Source organism: Aphelocoma coerulescens, chromosome 1 (genome assembly GCF_041296385.1).
Source record: "Aphelocoma coerulescens isolate FSJ_1873_10779 chromosome 1, UR_Acoe_1.0, whole genome shotgun sequence".
Lineage (NCBI taxonomy): Eukaryota > Metazoa > Chordata > Aves > Passeriformes > Corvidae > Aphelocoma > Aphelocoma coerulescens.
In genome coordinates, this window is record NC_091013.1 from 82,887,661 (window position 1) to 82,909,774 (window position 22,114).

At 48.1% G+C, this 22,114-nt stretch overlaps 1 protein-coding gene across 2 annotated transcripts; it reads right to left on the reverse strand.

Moving 5' to 3' along the window:
• Positions 1-6,064: 6,064 nt before the first annotated feature.
• On the reverse strand, positions 6,065-13,763 carry ENDOD1 (endonuclease domain containing 1). Of its 2 annotated transcripts, none has more exons than XM_069015131.1 (2): positions 13,174-13,763; positions 6,065-7,490 (listed from the first exon to the last, which is right to left on the reverse strand). In XM_069015131.1, the coding sequence occupies exons 1-2, from the start codon at positions 13,465-13,467 to the stop codon at positions 6,357-6,359; spliced, it is 1,428 nt and encodes a 475-aa protein (XP_068871232.1). In that variant the 5' UTR covers positions 13,468-13,763; the 3' UTR covers positions 6,065-6,356. The 2 variants fall into 2 exon arrangements, with proteins under 2 accessions (XP_068871232.1, XP_068871240.1); XM_069015139.1 differs by lacking the exon at positions 13,174-13,763 and adding an exon at positions 8,047-8,317 and having other exon boundaries at positions 6,065-7,486.
• Positions 13,764-22,114: the final 8,351 nt, after the last annotated feature.

Here is a 22,114-nt window from a genome sequence, read left to right on the forward strand (position 1 = left end):
TCTCCCAGGCAGCAAGTGACAGGACAAGAGGAAATGGCCCCAAATTGCACCAGGGGAGGTTTAGACTTGAGATTAAGAAAAATTTGTTTACTGAAAGGATGGTCAGGCATTGGAGCAGACTGCTCAGGGAATTGGTGAATCACCATCCTTGGAAGAGTTCAAGGAACATACGGATGTGGCACTTGGTGACATGGTTCAGTGGTGCATTTGGTAGTGCTGTGTCAATGGTTGGACTCAATGATCTTAGAGGTCTCTTCCAACCTTAATGATTCCATCTGAGTAGTCATCCTCAACTGCTGTGATGATGAGCCTCAGATTTGCACCCCTCTAACACCAGGACAGCCACTGTTACCATTCAAGCCTCTTCTGCAGCCATGGGTTCTGTGCCTTCACAGATCCTTGAGAAGGCAGCCCCTTGCCCCACATCAGACACTCACCTCATTTTTGCAGAATGCAGTGGTGTTTTCAAGTGCAGGCTGTCATCTCCAGTGCAAAGGTGTACAGTTACCTCCTCCAGGTGCCTGAGGGTGAGGGGTGAACTCATCCACCCCACAAATACGCATGTTTTCCGTGAACTCAAAAAACTGTGGCCCGAGTTCTTTGGGGACTGGATTCATTCCACACAGGTCAGGCCAAGCCATGTGGTTGAGGTGCACAAAGTGGTTAATCCCTTCTATTTCAATAGGGCCACACACAACCCCCACCACCACCCAAATGTGGCTGTGAGCACTGGGGGTCATTTCCAGCAGCACTCAGGAGGCATCAGACCCTGATATTAGTCCTACCTGCAGAGAAGGATTTAGTGACCCAAGAGCCTTCCAAGGGGCTGTTGGAAAGAGCATCCCACCTGTACCATCATGTGGGTGAACCATGTCAATGGACCCCTCAAGGGTCTTCAAGGGTAGGACATGCCCCATCAGCCACCAACCCGAGCTAAACTTTATTGGTCCCAGCTTTAGGCACCCAGCTGAGGTGCCCAGCTGAAAGCCAGGTGAGACATTTATACTAAACAAAGGGACTCCTGTGCCTGCAGAGAAGAAATTTTAAATGCCTACATTTAGATAAGCATAAATCCAGAAAGTGATGTCTCCATGAGTCTATTGTATCATCCCTCTGGAGCTGCTTCACGCATCTCAGCAGATTGCTGGTGTCAGAATCAAGCAGAGACCATTTCTCAGCCCTTACTGTTCACTGTTTAGCTAGTGGCCACTTGGTTTCACAGAATCATAGAATGTTTGGGTTGCAGGGGACCTTTAAAGGCTACATAGTTCAACCTGGGACATCTTCAACCAGATCAGGTCACTCAGAGTCCCATCCAGCCTAACCTTGAATGTTTCCAGGGCTGGAGCACCTACTACCTCTCTGGACAACCTGTACCAGGGTTTTACTCATTGTGATTTACTCTTATTTTAAAATAAATTTCTTCCTTTTATCTGATGTTCTTCCACATTTCCTCCCCTGCCCAACAGCACAGTCTTGCCCACCTGCTGCAGCTCCTGGCATTGGTCCATAACCACCTTTTACCAGCAGGTACTGGGGATTTGGAAAAGTCACACAATGCCATCTGCTGCAGAAGTCCATTCTTCACCATGTTAAATTAGCTTAAAATATCAACTTATTAATAAAGGTGATACTGCAGAAGAACTTGATGCCTCTGCTTCAGTTTTGCATGCAATTGTGCTGCTGGCTCAGTAGAAAATGGCTTCTACCTCTCAGGAATATTGTCACAATTTCAGCATTTTTGGAAAGGAGACAGGGTTTTTTTACCCTGGAAGAAAATGACACATATGCTAAGATGGGCCATGGCTGAAGGATATGCTTCTGAAATGGAGAGAGCCACGTTCACATGCCAAACCTGCTGTAAGGCAGGAGTGGGTGCTGAATGTCCACATCCAAACCACTAATCCAGATCCTGGGCTGCTCTTGGATGTTTCCTGTCCTTGTTCCAACCTGGACCGGAAAAATATTTTCCACTAAAAATGGTAAATTGCTGTGAAAAGAGCCCTGTATGATAAATCACCCTGTTCTGACAGAATATAATTCCTTGGAGTTTTTCCAACCAGCTGTAACACTATCACCACTGGAAAGTCTTTAGGCGTTTCTGCTTGGCTGGAAACACCAGTTCTGTGGAAATCAATAGCAGATGTTACCCAGTGTGAGATCCACCAAAGTCCAACAGCCCAGAAGTCTGTGCAGCAGAGAGAAGTCATCCCATGCCAAACCCACAGTATTGCAACCTCACTAATACACACACACCCCAGACACACCTCACACTCCTTGCTCCTAGACAATCCCTCCTGACCAAACAAGTTACACTGGTATTTATTTTCCAGTACCTTTTCCATTTTCTGGCACTGACTATGCTGGAGACATAACCTTTGAGCAAGCACGGCTCGATTCCCTGCTGAACAGGAGCAGCTCCCTGACAAGAGGGAGGGACAGAGCTGCTGATGGAGTTCCACACAAGGTGAGTAGCTCCAGAATGTGCAGTGGCAGCAGAGGTGTGACCCAGAGGGCCTGAGGCTGAGGGGCTGTCCTGCCAGGGTTACTGAGTTCCTGTGCCATTATGGATGCCCAGCCCCAGGGTGGATGCAGCAGAGACAAGGGTCACCTCGAGGTGCAGATACCCCTCTGTTGAACCTCTGGGTGATCTGGTTAAGGCAGGGACATCTTCCACTAACCACGTTGTTCAAAGCCCCAGCCAACATGCCAACTTGACCTTGACCATTTCCAGTGATGGGGCATCCACAGCTTCTCCAGGCAACACGTACCAGTGCCTCACCAGCTCCTGCAGACTTGAGACAGATGCAGATTCAGCTGCAGGGATTCATCTGCCCAAAGAGAGGTACCTGCAAAACACAGGTACCTGCAAAACCAACATCTGGTTTACTCATCACAGGATCTCTATACTTTCAGTGGAGTATAATTAGCCCTTTCAGGAAAGGTAAGGAAGCTGTGATGAAGCCAGTCCAGGGACTGGCACTGCACAAGAGGGAGTTTCTCCCTGTGAGCTGTGAAGAACTGTGCTGCTGCACTGTGATTTCTGTATGAAAACTGGCTATCATGCTGCACTCCAGTGCATCTCACTGCATCTCACAAGAATAAAACAATCCCCTCTCCTGGCACACACAGTTATATTCACTGCCTGCCACATCTCAGCTTTTACCTACTTACTCTGCAGTTTAATTAATTGAGTCCTAGAGTGCTTTGAGAGAGGAAAGGTGTATAAAAAGCACAAAAGAGCCATTAATATCAGATGTCAAGCTGTTACAAGGAACAACTGTGCTGCTGGTGTTTTCTTGATTAGTCAGGGCACCCCCTAGGTTGTATTATCTCATTTGCAACTGTGACAGAAAGTGATACCAGCCTCTCTTTGGAAAAGTAATTTTATTTTGTTGAAGCCATATGTTTCCAAGGATAGAGTAAAGCTCAGGAGCCATAAATCATGCCTAGATAAGAAGAATCTCAAACAGTGGTTTTTTGCAGGATGTTGCTTGTTCTGTGATAATTGCTCAATATTCAAGGCAGATTTCCCACTGCCTACTCAGACACGCAGCACAGAAATGCCCCATGTCAGTTACTGTACTTAGCATTTGACATCTGAGCATGTTAAGACAATTTTAATAATACTGTTGCACATCAGCCCAAATCCAATAGAGCTGCAGTGCCTTAGATTTCAAGGACTGTCCCCTTGCTGTCAGAAGTCATGGCTGCAGCAGAGACGTGCTGGCCTGAGCCAGGTGGGGTAGTGACAGTGGTGGCAAACTGACAATGCAGACCTCGTGAGGTGCCTCAGCTTTGCTGCTTATCAGCACATGAGCTCCCATGTCACTGTGACTGCAAAGCTGCACTGGAGATGCTGGTGGACCTGGGATGCAGGGGCTGCTGGGTTCAGGTGTAGGGAAGCTGCTCTGGATACAGAGACCCCAGGAAGGGCATGGCTGGCTGCTGTGCAGTGCCACACAGCTGAGATGGGTCAGACATAAGGCCACACACAAGGTGCAAGACAGCTGTGGGTGGCAGCTACCCTTTCTCCCCAGTGCTTGGGCTGCACTTGAGAGCTGCTGCTGCCATACATGCCTTCAGAGGCTGCTGGGAATCCCGGGGACCCCAGGCTGGGGCCCCTGGCACCCCATCCTGGCACCCCCTGGGACTTGAGCTGGCTGCTTTCCTGCCTTGAGAGCTGCCATGTAGCCCTAGAGGAGTACCAGGATTGAGACAGGGTCTCATGAAGGAGTGGGGAATCAGCTCCACATGTGTCTTGAGAGCAGACCAGGCGTGTTTGAGTGGGCAGAAATGCAAAGTTCAGTTTGGAGAGCATCCACTGGCTGCTCTCTGCCTGTGAGGAGCAGTGACCTTGCCCCTTGCACCCAACATTCCTATAGTAGAACACCACTGACTTTACCCAGCTATACCTCTACTGGCACACAAAAGCTGCCTTTCCTTTTGAAAAAAGCCAGTGCTGCTTGCAGTCAGCCTCTCTTCCTCCATAAACCAGCTGTGGCCCATGAAGGGAAAGACAAAGAGTCATCCTCTCTTCCCACTAATGCCACTGCTTCCCCACTTCACCATAGTTGGCATCCCCAACTTTGCCATTTGCACCACTGCTGAACAGGGTGCCACCTGGCCAGGGTGTGCTGGTCTGGGATGTGCACACACATCTGGTTGCGTTGAACACAGCCCCTGAGCTGAAGAAACCACTCTGTCCCATCATGAACCAGCCATGTCTCCTTTTCCCTCTGAATCCATCCACGCCAGCTCAGCCTTGCTGCAAGCTACATGCAGAGAGGCAAAGCTGCCATGTTAGTAACTGAGTTTTCTTCAACCCAGGACAGGCCACCACCAACACAGCACCACTGAGATGGCAGCACCATCACTCCTGGGACTCATCATGGGATGCTATGGTAGATCAGGGGTCCACACCAAGCTGGCACTGGAGGGAGAGACACAGATGGGTGTGAAAGGAAGGAACCATGTATGTAGGACTCCCAAATGCCTCTTGGAGTCCAGTCAAAGTAAATGCTGCTGAGACAAAAAGCCTCCCTCCTGTAGGCAACTGCACCAAGAGATCCAAAGCCCCTTGCTGAGCCAAGCCCCAGGGAAGGGCAGCACTCTTGTGCCTTTCTCCAGCAGCAGCAGGTGTCTCTGTGCCCCTCATCTGGCTACTAACACTTGATGGTCCCCTGCAAAGCCCTGATGTGTGCCCCAGCTCCAGTGTTGCAGATGTTGGGGGACATGGCTCATGCTAGCAGAGGGAAGATGGTGTGAAGAGTGAGCAGAGAGGATGAGCAGTGCAGAAGAGGGGTTGGTTTCACCTCTGACATTAAAGTGTGTGTTTGTGCATGGGTTCACCAGGAGGGTCTTCACAAAGCAAAACAAGAGCTGCATCCAGGGATCCCTCCTGCCTCTCCTCCCCCTTGACAGTCCAGTCCCCTGAGTGCTTCAGGAGCAGTCAGCTCTCAAGGGAGGCAAGGCTGGTGGCAACAGAAGCCAAAAGTATGACTCGCAGATCTGCTGGGCTTTGGAGCAGACACGAGGGCTTCAGAGCTAAGACATTCATGGGCTTAGACCTTCAGAGAACACTACTTGAATTTTCAGGGCTTAGACCTTCAGTGGTCACCAGACAGCAAGGAAGGTTTGGGGGAAGGTGACCTTGGTATGGCTAAGGAAAAATGCTTTCCCATCATGCAAATAAAACGGGCAGTGGGTCTTTCCTTGCTGCAAGCAAGATCCATGCAGTTTCAGATGTCTGGAAAGGCCTGAGGACTATGAGGTATACCCAGTTGCAACGCCTCTACCGGTGGGACACCAGAAAAATGAGCAATGCAGCCAACAGCAGGACCTTGCCCCCATTCCACCCTGCTCCCTGCTGTTTCCCAGCCCCAAGGCATTGCATTCTTGCCTCCTTCTCCTTTCATCAAGTCCCAGTAACCCTCTGTAACCAAAGTCCTCCCCTGCCCACCACCACCTGCTCCTTGGAAGGGATGGGCTTCTCTGATGAGCTCACTGACACTTCATAAGTCTCAGTGTCACCACAGCCAGAAAGAAATTACCTCATACCACATTTCGTGTGCATTTCCCAGAGGAAGCATCTTGACACCTGCAAATCACAGAAGCTTTGTGGCCTGCACCAATAAAACCCGAACATTTTACAACAGACAGAACTTGAGTTACAGTGGTGGCGGCTCCGAGCAACATTGCCTTGGCCCTCCTCATTATTCCCCAGTCAGTTCATTATTATTAATGTCACTACAATAAATACCAGAATGAAATTGACAGCATTTGGCCATGTATCTTAAAGCATTGCCCCACTCCTCCTTCATTCCGTGTACTTGCAGCCTTGGTTTCCATCCCTATCAGTCATCAGAGGAGCCTTTAGGGACAAACCGTTTGACGATGTGACCAGCTAGGTAATAAAAACCATGCAGAACTGCAGCTGTGGCATCGATGACCAGCGAGAAGGTGCCCCCAATCCCAGTAGCCATGTCTTTAAGGACAGAGGGAATGGCACAGATGGAGTGGTAAGGAAAAGCAGCAAGGTGAAGGACGAACCCCACGGGGATGCTCAGGATCCTGTAGGTGAGGGACATCACGTCTTGAACAATTTGCAGGAAGCCCAGGAAGATATTGATGATGACCCTCCCAGCATCATAGGGGATGCTGATGAGCACCATGCTGACAGCTTTAAGGTAGGACACCATCCCATTCCACAGGCTGCAGACTCCATCCAGAACTGTACCAACAACTCGCTTTACAACAAGCCACAGAAAATAAAACACAAATTTCACCAGCTCCACAAAGATGTAGATGAGGAGTTCCAGAAGTTTGATGAAAGGGGTAGCAATGATGCCAGCCACTCTTCTCACCCAGCCGCTGTCCTTGGTCTCCTGGTTGTCACTTGTTTCTACTTGCTCTCCAGAGCGGATCTGACTGACAGCTTGCAATACCGCTTCTCTTTTCTCCTGGCTTTGTTTGTCCTCCCCACAGTTGCCCTTGAACAAGTGAACTCCTGGTAGAAGCTGCTTCTCCAGCTCTCTTACAGCGAGGTCTGCCAAGCTGTTTTCATCATTGATTTTTTTCACTAGTCCCAGGGACCATCCCTCTGGAGCATCACAGCAGGCTGCCAGCCAGAGGCTCTCTGGCACTGACACCTTGCCTTTAACTCGGACACTGGAAGGAATTGCACCTGCAAGGAGATATAGATGATCCATCTTGGAGCAGTGAGGGATCAGAGCTTGTTCCACTACCTTCCCAATGTCTCTGTGCCAGCTTTTGCTCAGAGCTGGGCTCAGAGGGACAGCGTTCGTGAGTGTGTAAGTGGCCACCTGGAAATCCTCCTCATTAAGCCCACTGGGATTGAGAAGGCCTCTCTCGTAGCCAGAGCCTGCATAGTCTGAGGTCAGGGCTTGATTTGCACCAAGGTTGGCCACAGTGCCACCAATATCGGCTTCATGCACCATTTCGTGCAAGTCATTTTCTGGATCATCTATCTGAAAGAGCAGAGAGAAGTGTTACTGCATGCAATTCACCTTCCTAGAAAGCAATGTGTAAAATGGGCCTCGACATTTACTCTTCGTTAGGACTACTAGTACATGTCGTGCCTTGGATTATATCCCACACCCACTCCTTACTTTCCTTGAAGTGCTTCAGAGGAATGTATTCTCTACTTAGCTTCTCTCCCAAACACATTGGTTTATGCTCTGAAGGATATTCACAGCTCTTGAGTCTTGTACACCACACAGCACATCCTTCAAAATCTCACCAGGCACCCTATATGAAGCCTCTAACTTGTGCTTTGTCCTAGAAGAGGTTTTTGAGACCAATAGACAGCTTGATTTGGGGTCATGTTTTCACCTCCTACTGTGGTAGTACCTGCAGTTCATTTAAGAACTTAACCATGGCAGCTTAAGTCCCTCTGAACTATCAAATCCAAGCCAAGGGGAAAGAAAAAAACAAACAAGCCATGGTGTATAAGGTGTCTAGAGAAGGCATTTACCACTTATTGTGTAAGAAGCAAGCATGAAGCCATACATCATGTCAGGTCACCTGAACTTCCTCGCCTTGAACAGGAGACACAGCAGTGAGCTCCTAGGGCTGTTGCAGGGCTGGTCATCAGTAGTCTAATCCTCACGTCATTAATAGTCTGAACCTCATCCTTAATGACCACACAGCCATTACCAAAGGTCCTCGACGGAATCTGTGCTACTTGCTTGTGTCTTCGGTTCCCATGCAGTGGATCCGGAGGTAGCAATTACTGCAGCAGGAATTTGTCCTGGAGCCATGCACGGGGGCAGGGGAAGGGGGCAGGTGGAGGCGGTGAAGAGCAGTGGGAGGAGAAGCACTAAATGTCAGGGTGTGTTCAGGTCTTTCTCAGGTGGCCACAGCTCTGTCTGATCCATAGTCATTCCTATTGACACTGCCTGCAGCCGCTCCAGAGGGCTGCACCAAATTGTCATTTTGTTCCTCAGATTAGAGGGTGAACATGGTGGTAGAAGCTCAGGGGTGGCAGACGATCTCTGGCAGTCACCGCCTTCTGTATTCTCTGTTTCAGAGGCTGTGGCCCTCAGGTCCCAGCACTGTGCTGGCCCAATTAAACCTTCTGCCTTTGCCCCGGCCTATAAATTGTTTACTGCACTATCTAATATGCACTTTGGAGACATCTATGGCAGACAGTTCATATACTACCTTGAATCACTGCCAGGTCATCCATCCTTGTCTCTTGACCACCCTGCAGTGCACTTGGACAGACACCCAACTATGTCCTTGCAATCTTACACAGAGTTTGCATCCTCTTAGTGCCACATCACCTCCTCACAGTTCTGCACCAGCCTGTGCTGAGAGTCAGGATGAAAAGGCCAGTGCTGGCCAGTGCCAGCAACTGTCCATCACCCTCACCCGGGAGCTGAGCTCTGGCTGGCGTCCTGCATCAGCCAACCCCCAGCAGTCAAGGCGCAGGGCTCCCTCTGCACCAAGCTTGGTCACAGTGCCAAGCTTGGCCATTGCAGAGGGCTGCATTACCCCACCTCCTGCTAAGGAGGTTTCTTGCTCTTTTTTTGAAGCATCTGATGCTTATTGCTTGAGGACTGGGAGGATCATTGTGAGTCCCATGTGCTGATGCCCAAATCACAGCTTTTTCTAAATGCGCTGCTTAAAAAAGAGCTAATTCTGCACTTTTACTGCCTTATTCTGCCCCTCTTGCTTAGTCACCCCAAACAACAGGCTGCATCTGGCTGATGAAGCCAGACATTCTGCATTCTACAAAATGACTGTCTCTTCCTGGTCCCGCTCCCCTTGCCATTCTCCCCTTCTGATGAGATGATGGTGTGCCATGGGACAAGGGATGCACCCAGTGTGTTTAATCACACAGAAGAGGTGAGGGGGATTGGGCACAGATGTGAGGCTGTGCCCAGGAACTCTCCTCAGTGCTATGACCCTTTGGAGTTTTAAACCCTCCCAGAGACACTCATCCCATCTCACTCCCATAGTGAGTGCTACCATGCTACAAGGACACATAGACCTAAGATGGATCAGCTCTGCCTCCTGGCAGATATTCCCAACCTACATGAAGAAGAATAAATTTAATTTCTCTGTCCTTATGAGCTGCTGCATGCAAAGCTTGAGGAGCCTATCAAGAAAATATGTCCCTGGTTACCTGTCCAGTTGCAGGCCTTTGCACATTCCATTGGGATTGTTTGGGTGCAGTTAAAGAAGAATATGATAAAAATGCAGCTGTGTGCTGTTCATGTGTCAGGCTCTGACATCACCTAATTATGCTTATAATAACTCCTATTAAGGTTTGTAATAACTAATGCGTACCTGAGGTTTTCATGCCTCCTCCAGCTCAGTTCCAAAGGCAGGCTGTCTCAGCGCTGCATCTAATCTGCATTGCAAGATACATTTCTTCCCTGCTTCAAAAAGCTTCTGGCTTGTGTCACCCCAAAGCATATCTGCGTTCATGGAGTCAGCCATGAAGCCACCTGTCCAAACAACCTGGAACTGCTCAGGGTAAAATCCAAGCAGACAGGTAAACTCCTTATCATAAGATAGAGATTTAAATATAACTTATGTGCCTGAAGCCTGTGTGGATGTTAGCACATAACAACATTGATGTGTGTCATTAAGTGGAGGGTGCAGTTTCACAGATGGGACAGAGGCAGAGGGGATTAAAAGCATGGCAACACACAGTTATTAGGGCAGGCAACTTCCTTTGAGTTTGGTCATTTAACAAGGCAGGACCTCCCACCTTCCCCACCCTGGTATTAAGGATCCCTGGTGAAGTTCAGCACCCCTCTCCCACCACGGCTTCCTCAGGCACCCTTACACCTTTGATTGAAGTGGAAATGTTTGATCCAACCTTAGTGTGGGACTCATATGTCAGGGAAGAGGCACACTACAGCCTACACTGAGGTTTCTGTAGTAGGACATTCACATGAGTGGCTCTAGAAGTGCCTGTTTCTTGACTCTCTGCCAAGAGAGATTGCAAGAGCAGCTCAGAGGTAGCTGCACTGTAGCTGGGTAAGAATGCCAGCTTGGTCATCTGCCTGGTGGTAGCCATCAACCAAATGAAAACACGAGGCAATTCATCCAGCCCCTCACACATTAGGATGGAAAAAGCAACTCCAGAGTCTCCCATCTCTGTCTAAGCTACAGAAAGAATCAAACACAGAGATTTTCAGACAACCAAAATGGAACGAGGTGAAAAACACCTAAGTGACTTGCTCTCAGCCCCCAGGAAATCTGTGGCAGAGCAGGTTTTCAGACCTGCGCCTGGGGGAGTCCCATCAATACCCTGCTCATCAGCCTACCCTTCCTGCTCTCTACTTTTTCACTAATTGCCGAATTAATTCATTGTTTCCAGCTGCCAATCCGCAGCGGGTGGCACTGACATACCTCACACTTCTCACCCAATTACTGACGCTGTGCTACATTTGGCATTTGTTTCTCAGGCAGACATTCCTGAGGAAGGGAGTGAGACGGTGCCCTCACCACTTACATCATAATCCCCCCCAAAAAGCATATGACAAACTTGAGGCCTTCACTGGAGTGCTCAGAATGTTTTTACGGTGATTTCTTTCCATTTGCTGTGTGTCTGCATCTCCATGTGCATGCCCATGCCACTGTGTCGCTGAACCAGCTCATACCCAGCTACCCGTCTCAGCAAGGAAATTACCCAGAAAATCGGTGATATGAGCTCCCCGGGCTAGGCTACAGAGCAGGTGGTGCTAAGGGCTCCCTTCAGCAGCCATCTGACCTAGCCTTGGTAGAACATACATGATGGGTGTGAAAGCTCTTCCTCACTCTCTCCTCCAAGTGGCAGTGTCTGAGAGGGCTGTATGTTCTTATTTCTTGAGTTACAGGAATTTTTCATATTCTTGATTTCTTCCACTTATATATCCTTCTGCAGATTTTGTTTTGTCTTAGTACTTTTCTAAGTCAGAGGTTGCTCCAGGGAACTGCAGAGCTGCTACCTCCCACCTCTGAGACATGTGCATTTCAGCAATGGATGAAGGGGACCCATTAGTGGGTCTAAGAACTACTGTCAGCCTGTGAGGCTGCTCTGGAGAAGCTAGAGCGACTAAAGTTAGCACCTGCCCTATTATTTCTGAGGCTGCAGAAGGTTTTGGTAGCAGGACACACAAGGTTTGGGACTCTGGAGTGCTGGCAGGAACAAGGACAAGATGAGGGGTGAAAAGGAATGGAGCAGGAAGGGCAGAAAAGCCATCTAAAGGGAGGTGCAGGAAAACCGAAGTTACTGGTGGGGGGCTGCCCACTGCTCCATGGCAGGAACAGCTTCTGAGCCTACCTAGGTAGGTTGGGAGAGTTGGACCACAAGAAGCAGGAGGAGATATGGGGGCTAGAGGTGATGAAGTGTGTCACTGGCCAAGGCAAATGGGAAAGGACCTCATCTCTGCTGCTTTACCTTGCTGCCTCCATGGCACTGACCAAAGATTCTTGCCAGCCTACATTCCTTTACACTTTAAAAACTTACCACCCTTCCACAACTCGGTAATGACAGTCTGCAAAAAGCTTCCTCTGTCCTGAAAGGGCAAGCTCCCACAGCTTGCCTGTGAAGTGGAAGGAACTTAGATCAAAAGGCCCTTAGGAACTCCTACAACTCAAAACCCAGCCCAGAGAGCCAGGAGATAGTCCAGGGTGATAAGCACTTAGGATCTCCTCTCTTCACTGCCTGTGGCCTTGTGGCCTTAGTATCTCATCACCACACATGAGAAAAATAAGCACAGCATTCTCCTGGCAGAGGGGTGAATTTGATTGTGGCAACATCCAGTAGCTGAGGGCCACACTCCCAACACACTGCTCTGACACTTCAGACACTCCTGCCCTAACAAAGCACCCTTGCACACTGGCAGTCTTTCCTGAGCTCAACAGATGGGGTAGCTTGATGCTGCTACAAAATTCCTCATTATCACTGCTGAAAAATCTAAAACATGGCATGGGGGGGGGGGGGGGGGGGGAGGGAGGGGGGAAGAAGAGCTAATGTTGTCTTAGGGCACCACCAATTTTTAAAGGATTTCCTTTAAATTGAACAGCCTGAAGGCCTTGCTTAAACATGCCAAGCATCAGGGGAGACAAAAACTACTGAGGTTCTGGCAAAATTCATTTAATACTGCATACTTCTGACTTGACTGAAGCCTGCACGCCCCAGGACACAGCAACTCATTTCCCTACCTCAGTCTGCAACAGTGGGACACACTGAAAAGCTGCAGCATCAACTTGGTGAACCACAAATGGATGTTTTATCTCTGCTTAGTGAAGCTAAAGAACTCCTATCAACACTGTGATCACACTGGCAACAGAACAAACTTTGAACTTGACACTGCAATGTTTAACCCACCAGCAGCGCTCCCTGCCCACAAGAGCTGGCTGGGCAGGACAGACACATCACTGGTGTGGTCAGAGAGGGCTTTCCTCTCCCCTGGGACTGCACATTCATGCAATAGCCTCCCAGTTTTCATTATAAGCTCCCTGGGATAAGAAACTATTTGTTTGCTCAGTTCCAAGCACAAAAATAAGTTCTGCTCATGCTAAATTCATACCAACAGAAGTTCAACAAGCAGAGTTCCTGCCTCCTTTGCAAAATTCTAGCCCCAGCTTCACCCAGAGGAAATGTTCCCCAGGAACAGTTGCTTTACAGTGAAAGAAAAGCTGCCTTACCTGTGGTTCAACCAGCCAGTTCTCCTCCTCACTTTGAGCTGGCTTTGTAAACTTAAAAGCTGAATAAAGAGGGATTTTGTCCTTAGTACTGTAGAGGGTTGCAAAGCGTGGCTCTTTGTTGTACTGCTGACAAATTTTCACATGGAACGGCTCCGTAAATCCTTCGGGTGGGACTTGTCCAGGGAAGAACACGTTACACTCGGCAAAACCAGTTTCATCCTCTCTAACAACTCTGCCCTGGGAAAAGCCTGGGAAAACTGAGATGCAAAGCAAGAATACAATTGACGTCTTCATGGTCCACTCCCTGGAGCTGAGGGAAGCCCGGTCTGCCTCCTCTGGGTACGGCAAAGGATCTACGGTCAGAGTCCATGCAGCAGCGAAGCCAGAAAGGGTCTGGAATTCGGGTGTAGCGTGCGAGGGAAATGAAATATGAAACCACAGCCGATCCCTTCGGGAAGCCAGCGCGTTCTGCAGGCAGCACCTTGTGAAACCGAACGTGTGCCAGGCTGCTCTGACACACGCTGCGGAAGCAACTGCCCTCAGGAGATGGTGCCAAGCAACCTGAAATCATCAGGGCTCGGTGGGAAGAGGAGGAGGGACGCCTATGGCAGCGGCAGGGCTGGAGCTGAGCAGCGCTGGCCGTCCAGGCTGGGGCTCAGCGCCGGCGGGGGTGTGGTGTGCTGCATTGCAGCAGTCCCCGGCAGGAATTTTGGCTGACACAGCCAGAAATGTTCCTGAGGCTGTCAGAGGGGATGCTGCAAAGTCAGACTCACCACCCCAAAGAAGGTATTAGCTGTCCTCTCCAGCTGTGAGCATGGCCAAAGGAGAGGGAAAGGAAGAAGAGAGGTTGCAACACTGGAGATGCTGGGAGCCCCCTTTGTCCCTTTTTGGGGTGTCTGTCACCACTATTGCTGCCAGCCACAAGCTGCTTAGATGCTTGGGAAAGGCATTCACCTCCCATCTCTCTTGGTGCTGTATGGGGCATTCAAAACTCTCCAGTATCACCTCACCTTTGGAGACCCTCCCTCAGAAGATACTAACAACAGGCAGAAGGATGAAGACCCTCAGATCACATACCTCTAACCAGCATCCAGCTCAGAACGTTTTGGCCAAACCTATTGAACTGGCAGAAAAAGGGAATGAAGCTGCTCCTCTGAGTTTATGTTCAGCAGAGTAACCATCACCCAATGAACAGCTGCCTCTGATATCTTGGCTGCTGCTGGGTAAAAGCAGTGACTGTTTTCAAAATAGTGGAGATGGAAAGGAGATTACAGAGCAGTACCTTGGAGTCAAGAAAAGGTAGCATTTTCCCACCCAAGAAGTGAGATGTGATCCTCTGTCCTGCCAACAACTTAAAAAATCCTGAATGCCAGTAGGGCACAAGTCCCTTTTATAATACAATTTCCAAGCAAAAAAAAACTCCCAAGTGCTACCATCCCACAAGTACTTTGCAGACAAGGTAGGATTAGTCCATACTGAAAATTATGAAGTGGTACAATTAGTGATTAAAGTGCCTGCCCAAGGTCAGAGAAGGAGTCTCTAAAAGGCTAAAAATAGACTGTACTGTATGGCTATCATTCCTCTACTCAGGGATGACTTCTGGAAGTATCAAGACAAGGAAGTACGTCAACAGCTCTTGGTGTGGTGATATCAGCCAGGGGAGACAGAGGCAGGCTGGACAAGCTGGGGAACAACAGGAAATGTAGTAAGTGGGTTTGGGTTTGGTCCAGGCAGATGACTGGTCACCCAGCCCTAAAAGAAAGAGTTAGTCATGTTCAGGAAAGGTGATGGAAAGGAAAGCACAGACATAAAATTTCATTTTCCTGGATGTAAAAAGGCTCCTGGAAAATCAAGGACTGAAGCTGAACCTTAGCTGTTAGGTGCTTTTCTGATCTCAGACTTGCAATTACCTGGGCAGCAGAAGAAAATATTTTCACAAGTATGGTAAGCCCTGCTACTCAGGCAAACCTAGGCCAGAAAAGAACTTTAAACACCCCACTCCAAGGCTGCCATGCCATTACCCCAGCATGGGCATGGTCCCAGTCCAACAAAAAGGCAGCATGAGGTATCTCTAGATGTGCATGACAGCAGCCACCAGCACGCTGAACAGATCAATGATTTCCACCTGGAAACATCCTGCCTCTGTCCTGGACCTGCGAATCAACCTCTTACCTCAAAGTGGCACCTCTGTCTTATCAGGTGTATAGCCCCAAGTTTTCTTCTGAGTCTCAAAGGCTTTTTATGGGCTTTTGGGAAACTCTGAGGAGTTCTTTCCTTTCAGGTGCGAGGCTGGGGTCTGTCTGCCAATTTAGCTCTGCATTTACCAGCAAACAGATAAACCTGACTCATCCTGAAGAGCAGGAGCTTCAGGTTGTCACTTCCCATGAGGAACATCTGTTCAAAGCCAGCATGGAGTTCCACTCCTCTGCTCCCAGTTCGATTTTCTGTCCAAGCGAGGTGCCTTTCCCATTTCTATCTAATTTAAGATAGCTGTTGTGACCCTTGAACACAGAGCTGCATATTTTTTTCTCGTGCTAACATCACTATTTCTAAAGAGACTAGTGCCATCATCATGCTGTGGCACTCACCATGCTGAAAAGATAAAGACAAAAGGACTGCTCTGCCCTGGGAAGATTACATTCCCAGCCAAGGCAGCACAGAAAGAGGACTCAAACACAGTGAGATGGAGTTGGCCAGGGGTTTTGATGACTCGGTGCTGCAGTAGCTTATCTGCTATCGTAGGCATCACAGGGAGTGATGCCTATAGGGACTGATGTCAAAAGGAGTATTAAGATCAGATCCCAAACAGCCCTAAGGTCATTGATGTGAGCAGAAGGGCTCTGGCAAAATACACGTTGAGTGGGCAATGGGCAGCATGAGCTGGTGGTGTCAGCATGAACTGTGGCAGCAGTGTGGCCTCGTGGGAGCTGGGGCTGCCTTCTCCAAACCCATTGAAGGGTGACAGTGCAATAAGCTGAGCAGTCCCAACAGTGCGGACAAGAACTTGATGTTTCATGTGATGGAGCAGAGGGAGCCCAGGGAGGATGCAGAGTGATGTGGCCAAATGGACACATGAAAAAAGTGATCATAGAATCACAGAATATCCCAAGTTGGAAGTGACACACAAGGATCATCAAGTCCAACTCCTGGGCCTGCAAAGGATGCTCCAAGAGTCACACCATGTGCCTGAGAGCATTTTCCAAACACTTCTTGAACTCTGTCAGGCTGGTGCTGTGACCACTTCCCTGGGGAGCCTGTTCCAGTGCCCAGCCACCCTCTGGGTGAAGAGCCTTTTCCTGATATCCAACCTAAACTTCCCCTGACACAACTTCAGGCCATTCCCTTGGGTTCTGTCACTGGTCACCAGAGAAGAGAACAGTGGCTGCCTCTCCATTTCCCCTCATGAGGAAGCTGATCACTCAGTGGCAGGCAGAGGTGTGTGGGAGACAAGAAAGGCTGTGGACAACAAACTGTATAGACACAGGGTTTGCAAGGCATGACAGAGGTAAAGTGTGTTGGGGAAAATTAAGAGAGGAAGGGCAAGAAAAGAGGTAAGGATCCAGAAAATATTATTGACCAGAAGGAAAAGGAAGATACTGCGCAAAAATTAGAGTGGAGGAGGATCTGCATTCCTGAAAATCTGGGGGGCTAAGAAAAGGTTAAGAAGGAAAACAAATGAAAATAGGTGTGAGGAAACCCAGGAGGCAAGTTGTGACAGGTCAAGTGAGAAGATGAGAGAAATCTGAGGAAGGTCTCTTGTGATAAGAAAATGAGAAAATATTAGGAGGAAGAGGGGGAAAGGAGAATGAAATGTTTACATCCATCTTCATTGACCTGACATAGATGAGCAGTCTTCCTGTTCTCCAAGGGTCTCAAGCACCAACAACCTCTCAAAAGGAAGAATACCTCCCTGCAAAATGAACCTGAAAAGCATGTCAGCTCTCTAGACTCTCTAGACTCTCTCTCCAAACTCTCTAGACATTAAGAAGCTGACAGGCTTGTCTGTCTGTTTTCCCATACTGTTTCTCCAGCCCCGTCTCTGTTCACATGGCTGACACTGGATTTGCTACAAATAGAAAATCTATCTCCTCACATGCTTGACCCCTCTACTCTAGTCTTTCAAAACATTCTTGACTCCAAATATTTTTCTAGGCTGGATCTCCACTCTCCTATTATGGCCTCTTTGAGACTCTAATGTTGTATGTGACTGTCCATTTCTTCTGAGAAGAAAAGGAAGAAGAGAGTGTCTCCAAGGGCAAGCAGTCTCATGACAGAGACACCATTTGTTTCAGTAGACATACCAAGCTTGGACTTGGAGCACAACAGTGCCAGCCAACATGCCATGGCATGTCAGAGAGCACATCTGCCTCCTCACTGCCCCATGGGGAAACAGTCTCTTTTTAAAATTAGTTTAAAAACTTGCTCTGGGAAGGGAGCCCAGTGCTGAGCAACAGAGAAAAGCAAGAGTGAAACAATCTTCCTATTATAACTAAGAGATTCAAGGGCTAGGGGAGGGGGTGGGCAGAAGGACAACAAACTCTTTAGGGAAGAGCTTAAAAACACATTTTTGGGATTTTGATTCCCACCTAAAACAAGGTTTTGATGCCAATCTCTGCTGCCTTTTGTCTTCACATTTTCCCCACAGTGTCCCTGGTGCTGGTGAGGAATGGCCCTCCACTGGTAGTGCTGCTTTGTTGCTCACCTCTGTCATGATGCTCACAAGCAAGGGTGGACTAGTGAGAGGCCACAAACTGCCTCAGACTGCCAGGGATGCTGATCTGACTGCTCTGCTTCTTTACTTGCATTTTCTCCTATCCAGGCTCACAGTGTCCACCCACAGAAGACAGTGGATGCCCTGAAGTGGTGGCACAGCTGAAATTAGAAGAGAAAAAGACCATGAAGTTTTAAACAAAAAATTACAGAGGAAGTTGTCCATGGTGCACAATCAGAGGAAAAGGGTGACAACTGGGAACAGTAAAGCACCCAAACTGCTCTATGGATGGACAGAGACATACTCTCATTTTGTACAAAAGCTTGCACAGTGGGAGTCTGACAGACACCTTGTAAACCACGAAGTATAAATACATTGCATAAATACTGAATAAAATTAATACAATCCAAAGACTGCTTCCTTTGGCACTTTATCACAGTCTTCATACCCAAAAGATCTCTGTAAATCTTCAGACTGTTCAAAGCACAATGACAATTCCATGCTAGACAGCAAAAGTAGGATAGCTTTAGATTAGCAGTATAAGGCAATATTTTTAATAGTGCAAATGATTCTCTGTCAAAGTGAGCTATTTAGAGATGTGCTGAAAGCTCCAGTATTTCCGTTCTTTAAATTAGGAGGTGCTTCTCAACATTACAACAACTACAAAAAAAGAGTTCGTGTTTCAACTGTAATGGTCTTTGTTTTACGGATTGTCAATTAGTCAGAGCCACAACAGTTCTTACCCACCTTAAATCTGTTTTGGACAGGGAAGTTATCCACTTACATGCTTTTCTTCTAGCTACTAATATTGATTTTTTTACTATTTGTTTTATTTTATATTTTCAAAAGTGCAGTGTGATTCAGTCAATGCTGAGAGCTTGCCGTGCTACATGCTGCCCAAAACAAGGCGTGAGACAGCTCCTGACAGTCTGCATTGACAAAAGGCTGGTGAGTGGGAACAAAATTAGAGGTACAGGCTTGTTAAGCTTGCATCATCTCAGAAGAGGGAAGGAGAAAGCCATAACCCTTGAGAAAGCTAAACCTGCTGGCAGAATCCAGAAGCTCTAATCAAGTGGCAAGATAGCAGCCACACCCAGGACTGCCTGTCTCCAGAAACACCACTGTTTTGGAACCAACGAGCAGTAGGAGGAGTGAGATGTTCTGCATTAAAGGTTTGGCCAGACCTGATAGATGGATATGAGGCTCCAGCTGCTCCCTAGCTCCAGCACCCTCTGTGCCACTCGGATCAGCAGTGGAGATGCCCCTATGGAGCCCAGTCATCCCAACAGCCAAAGCAGAGAGGCAGGCAGCACAAGGCTGTGACTTGCACTACACTACACAGTGAGGTGACGATGAGATGGCATCCTCCAGATGTGCCTCTGTCTCTGCACCAGCTTTAAAATGAACCCAAGATGTCCTAAGCTGGTCAGACAAACCTCAGGCAGGATCTAATGTACTCCTGCCCCCACAGAGACTTAGCCCATGAAAAATAAATTACGTTGGCTGTGTGAGAGAGTAGTGAGCAGCTCTTTCTCCATTCTCATTTCAGGCCTTGACTTGCTACGGAAATACATATTGCAACTGCTGCTAGGCGTAAACGTAATATCATATTTTCCACATATGTTCTTCTTGGCCAGTACTGCCTGGGGAAAAATTCAGATGTGAAAAACACGATCACCAGTCCCAGGATCCTGTCACTACCATGAGTATAGGGCTCCGATTCTGCCCTTAGAGTTCACAGAATAGCATCAGTGCATGACAACCAGGACAAGGTATTTCCTCTAAAATAAAAAAGCAGCAGTGCCTTTAGTCACATCAACAGCCGGGTGGAAGGAAGTACTGGCCTCAAATTAGTCCTCTAAACAAACAGGTGCCTGTTGGGATTCCAGGTTAAATTACAAGTGCAAAACCCCTGAGGAAAGGTAACTTTGTCTCTCTCTCTTAAGCTCAGTTCAGCACCTAGAAGGCTGAGGTTTAGATCTTATCTCCATCAGGAGACAGAAGAGGTTTGACCTCACACCTGTAAGAGCCAGTGACAGGAGTCACTGTCCTCCTGCCCTGGGCTGCTTGCCATTGAATTTTGCACAAATAGTCAGAAGGAGAATCACCTTCTGCCCTTTAGTTCTGTAGTGAAAGCACAAGAGGAAGAGTCTCACAGTCCAACCTGGACCACTCTGCTTACAGTCCCTCTGAGCAGCAGCCCCTGTGCCTGTGCCATGGCATGGTGCTCTCAATCTCCTCTGCGCAGCAGCCAAAGGAACCAGAACTCTCTTGAGAGCACCCCCGCCTTCCAACCTCCCTCCAGCACTAGGCCTGTGTAACCACTCCACTTGTTCCTAACTGATCATCCTTACACCTGATGGGAAGTGCTTTGAAGTCTAACAAGCACGGACTACAGAGCTCATAGCTTGTAAAGACTGCAGGAGCTGGAGTTGCTGGAGTAGGCAGGCTCCAGCACAAAGAAAGCTTGAAGGGGGGGAGAGATGTAAATAGTGCAGCACATTCATCACACGCCAAACATTCCTATGCAAGCCCTACCCCCACAGGCACCAGCTCTATCTGTCTTCCCTCCACAGCTTCTCATGAACTGCTGTGCTCTGGTGGGTGGGACTCCCCACGAGTGGGATGCAGGATCTTTCACAGAACCAGGAATCCTTCCTCTACTCCTGCTTAATTTTTTACCTCCAAGGATAGCAAAGCCAAGTTATTAGGGGCACAGTAAGATAGTATTGCATAGGAGCAATGAGGTCAAGCTGCTCAATGTGCATGTTTTTGCAGAGACAGACATGAGATGTGGCTGCTTTCACCATGCTCATGGCAGGCAACTGGACAAGGAGAACAGGAAAAGGGAGGGAAATGCAAAGCTTGGATGCATTTACTAATCCTCAATAGCAATGATACAGAAACAGGCGAGGTCTTGCTAAGATGAGGCACGTCTGCAGAGGCGTTTGCAGCACACACACCTTGGTGTGCCCCAAGTCTTCAGTGGAGCATGCAATGCCCTGTTCAAAAGGCCTCCTGCTTACACCCACAGTGGAGCTCCATGTTCAGCTGAAGGAACTGGGCACCAGAAATCCTGAACCAACCAATTCTGCTAATTGGGTTTTGATACTCCTAACCAGCACTAACCACTTAAACTTCAACTGAACCCCTCCTTTCTTCCTGCGCAAATCACAAAACAGTGATCAAAACCCAGGAAGGGAACAAATTTTGCCAGGCCAGTGTCATCCATAAGTGGCTTCAGCCAGGGTTACTGATCTTGTAGGAGAAGCCTCCTTAGTCTGAGTCCCACAACAGGACCGAGTTTACAAGTCTTGCTCAAATAGAGGTGACAGTTCTCATGGGAAAATTAAATGTCAAAGCCATGTGGGCTTTGTAATATAGGAAATCAAATTTCAGAGCCTGCACTTAAATGGGACATTACATCTACAAGTTGCAGAGGAAAAGCCTTTGGTCCATTATTCGTAGTTTTATAAAAAGGGAAATGCATAAGACTTGGGGAGAGGGGGTGACTTTGCCAAGATCCCCTGGCTAGTGGCAGTGCTAGGAAGAAAATACCAGTTTTCTGAGTGCCAGCCCTCTGCACTGACAGTTTGAAAAAGCCTCCCTTGAGAACTCAGCAGCTAAAATACTGTGAATTTGCAATCAAGATCTAAAAGAAAACAACCTGGTTGATCCCACTTATGGGGATTTCATTGCTTTTCAAGCTCTTGTTCTTTGTTTCCATCTGAATCAGGATAAACTGACTTCTGCCCACGTCTGAAAGACACAATGCAGCTGGTTAAAACTATTCCAAAGCCTGAGTGGCCTCATTACTGGGCAAAGCCTTTGCACAGCATGCTAGTTCAGTAAATAAAGGATAACTAAGGATAACTAAAGGTTATCACAGTGGTTAAGAGAATTCACTACAGGCTGATACCAGCTTAGGTAGGAACATGTTACATTCATGTGGCATCTTTGGAGGCAGTGGAAATTGATCCTATGGCTGACCTTCTTTTCAATTGTTTTGAGGAGTGCACTACTGAGATGTTGCTGGAAAGGAACCTGAATTATGTTTTAAATTGGTCAGGATGACATATAGCTGTTCCACTTTTCTTATAAACTCTTCCTTGTGTTCCTGGTTTGGAGACTGGAGATAAATAAGGAAATTCTGTGCTTCCACACTGGCTTCTCTATACCTTAGAGCCCTGTTTACAAAAAGTACTTATCTGCATCTTGAAGCTTTCAGTA

Excerpts from the sequence above, each read along its gene's own strand:
- ENDOD1 (XM_069015131.1), bottom strand. The coding sequence starts at position 13,467 with ATGAAGACGTCAATTGTATTCTTGCTTTGCATCTCAGTTTTCCCAGGC. Across the intron at positions 7,491-13,173 it reads ACTGGCTGGTTGAACCACAG|ATAGATGATCCAGAAAATGA; the intron begins GTAAGGCAGCTT and ends CTGCTCTTTCAG.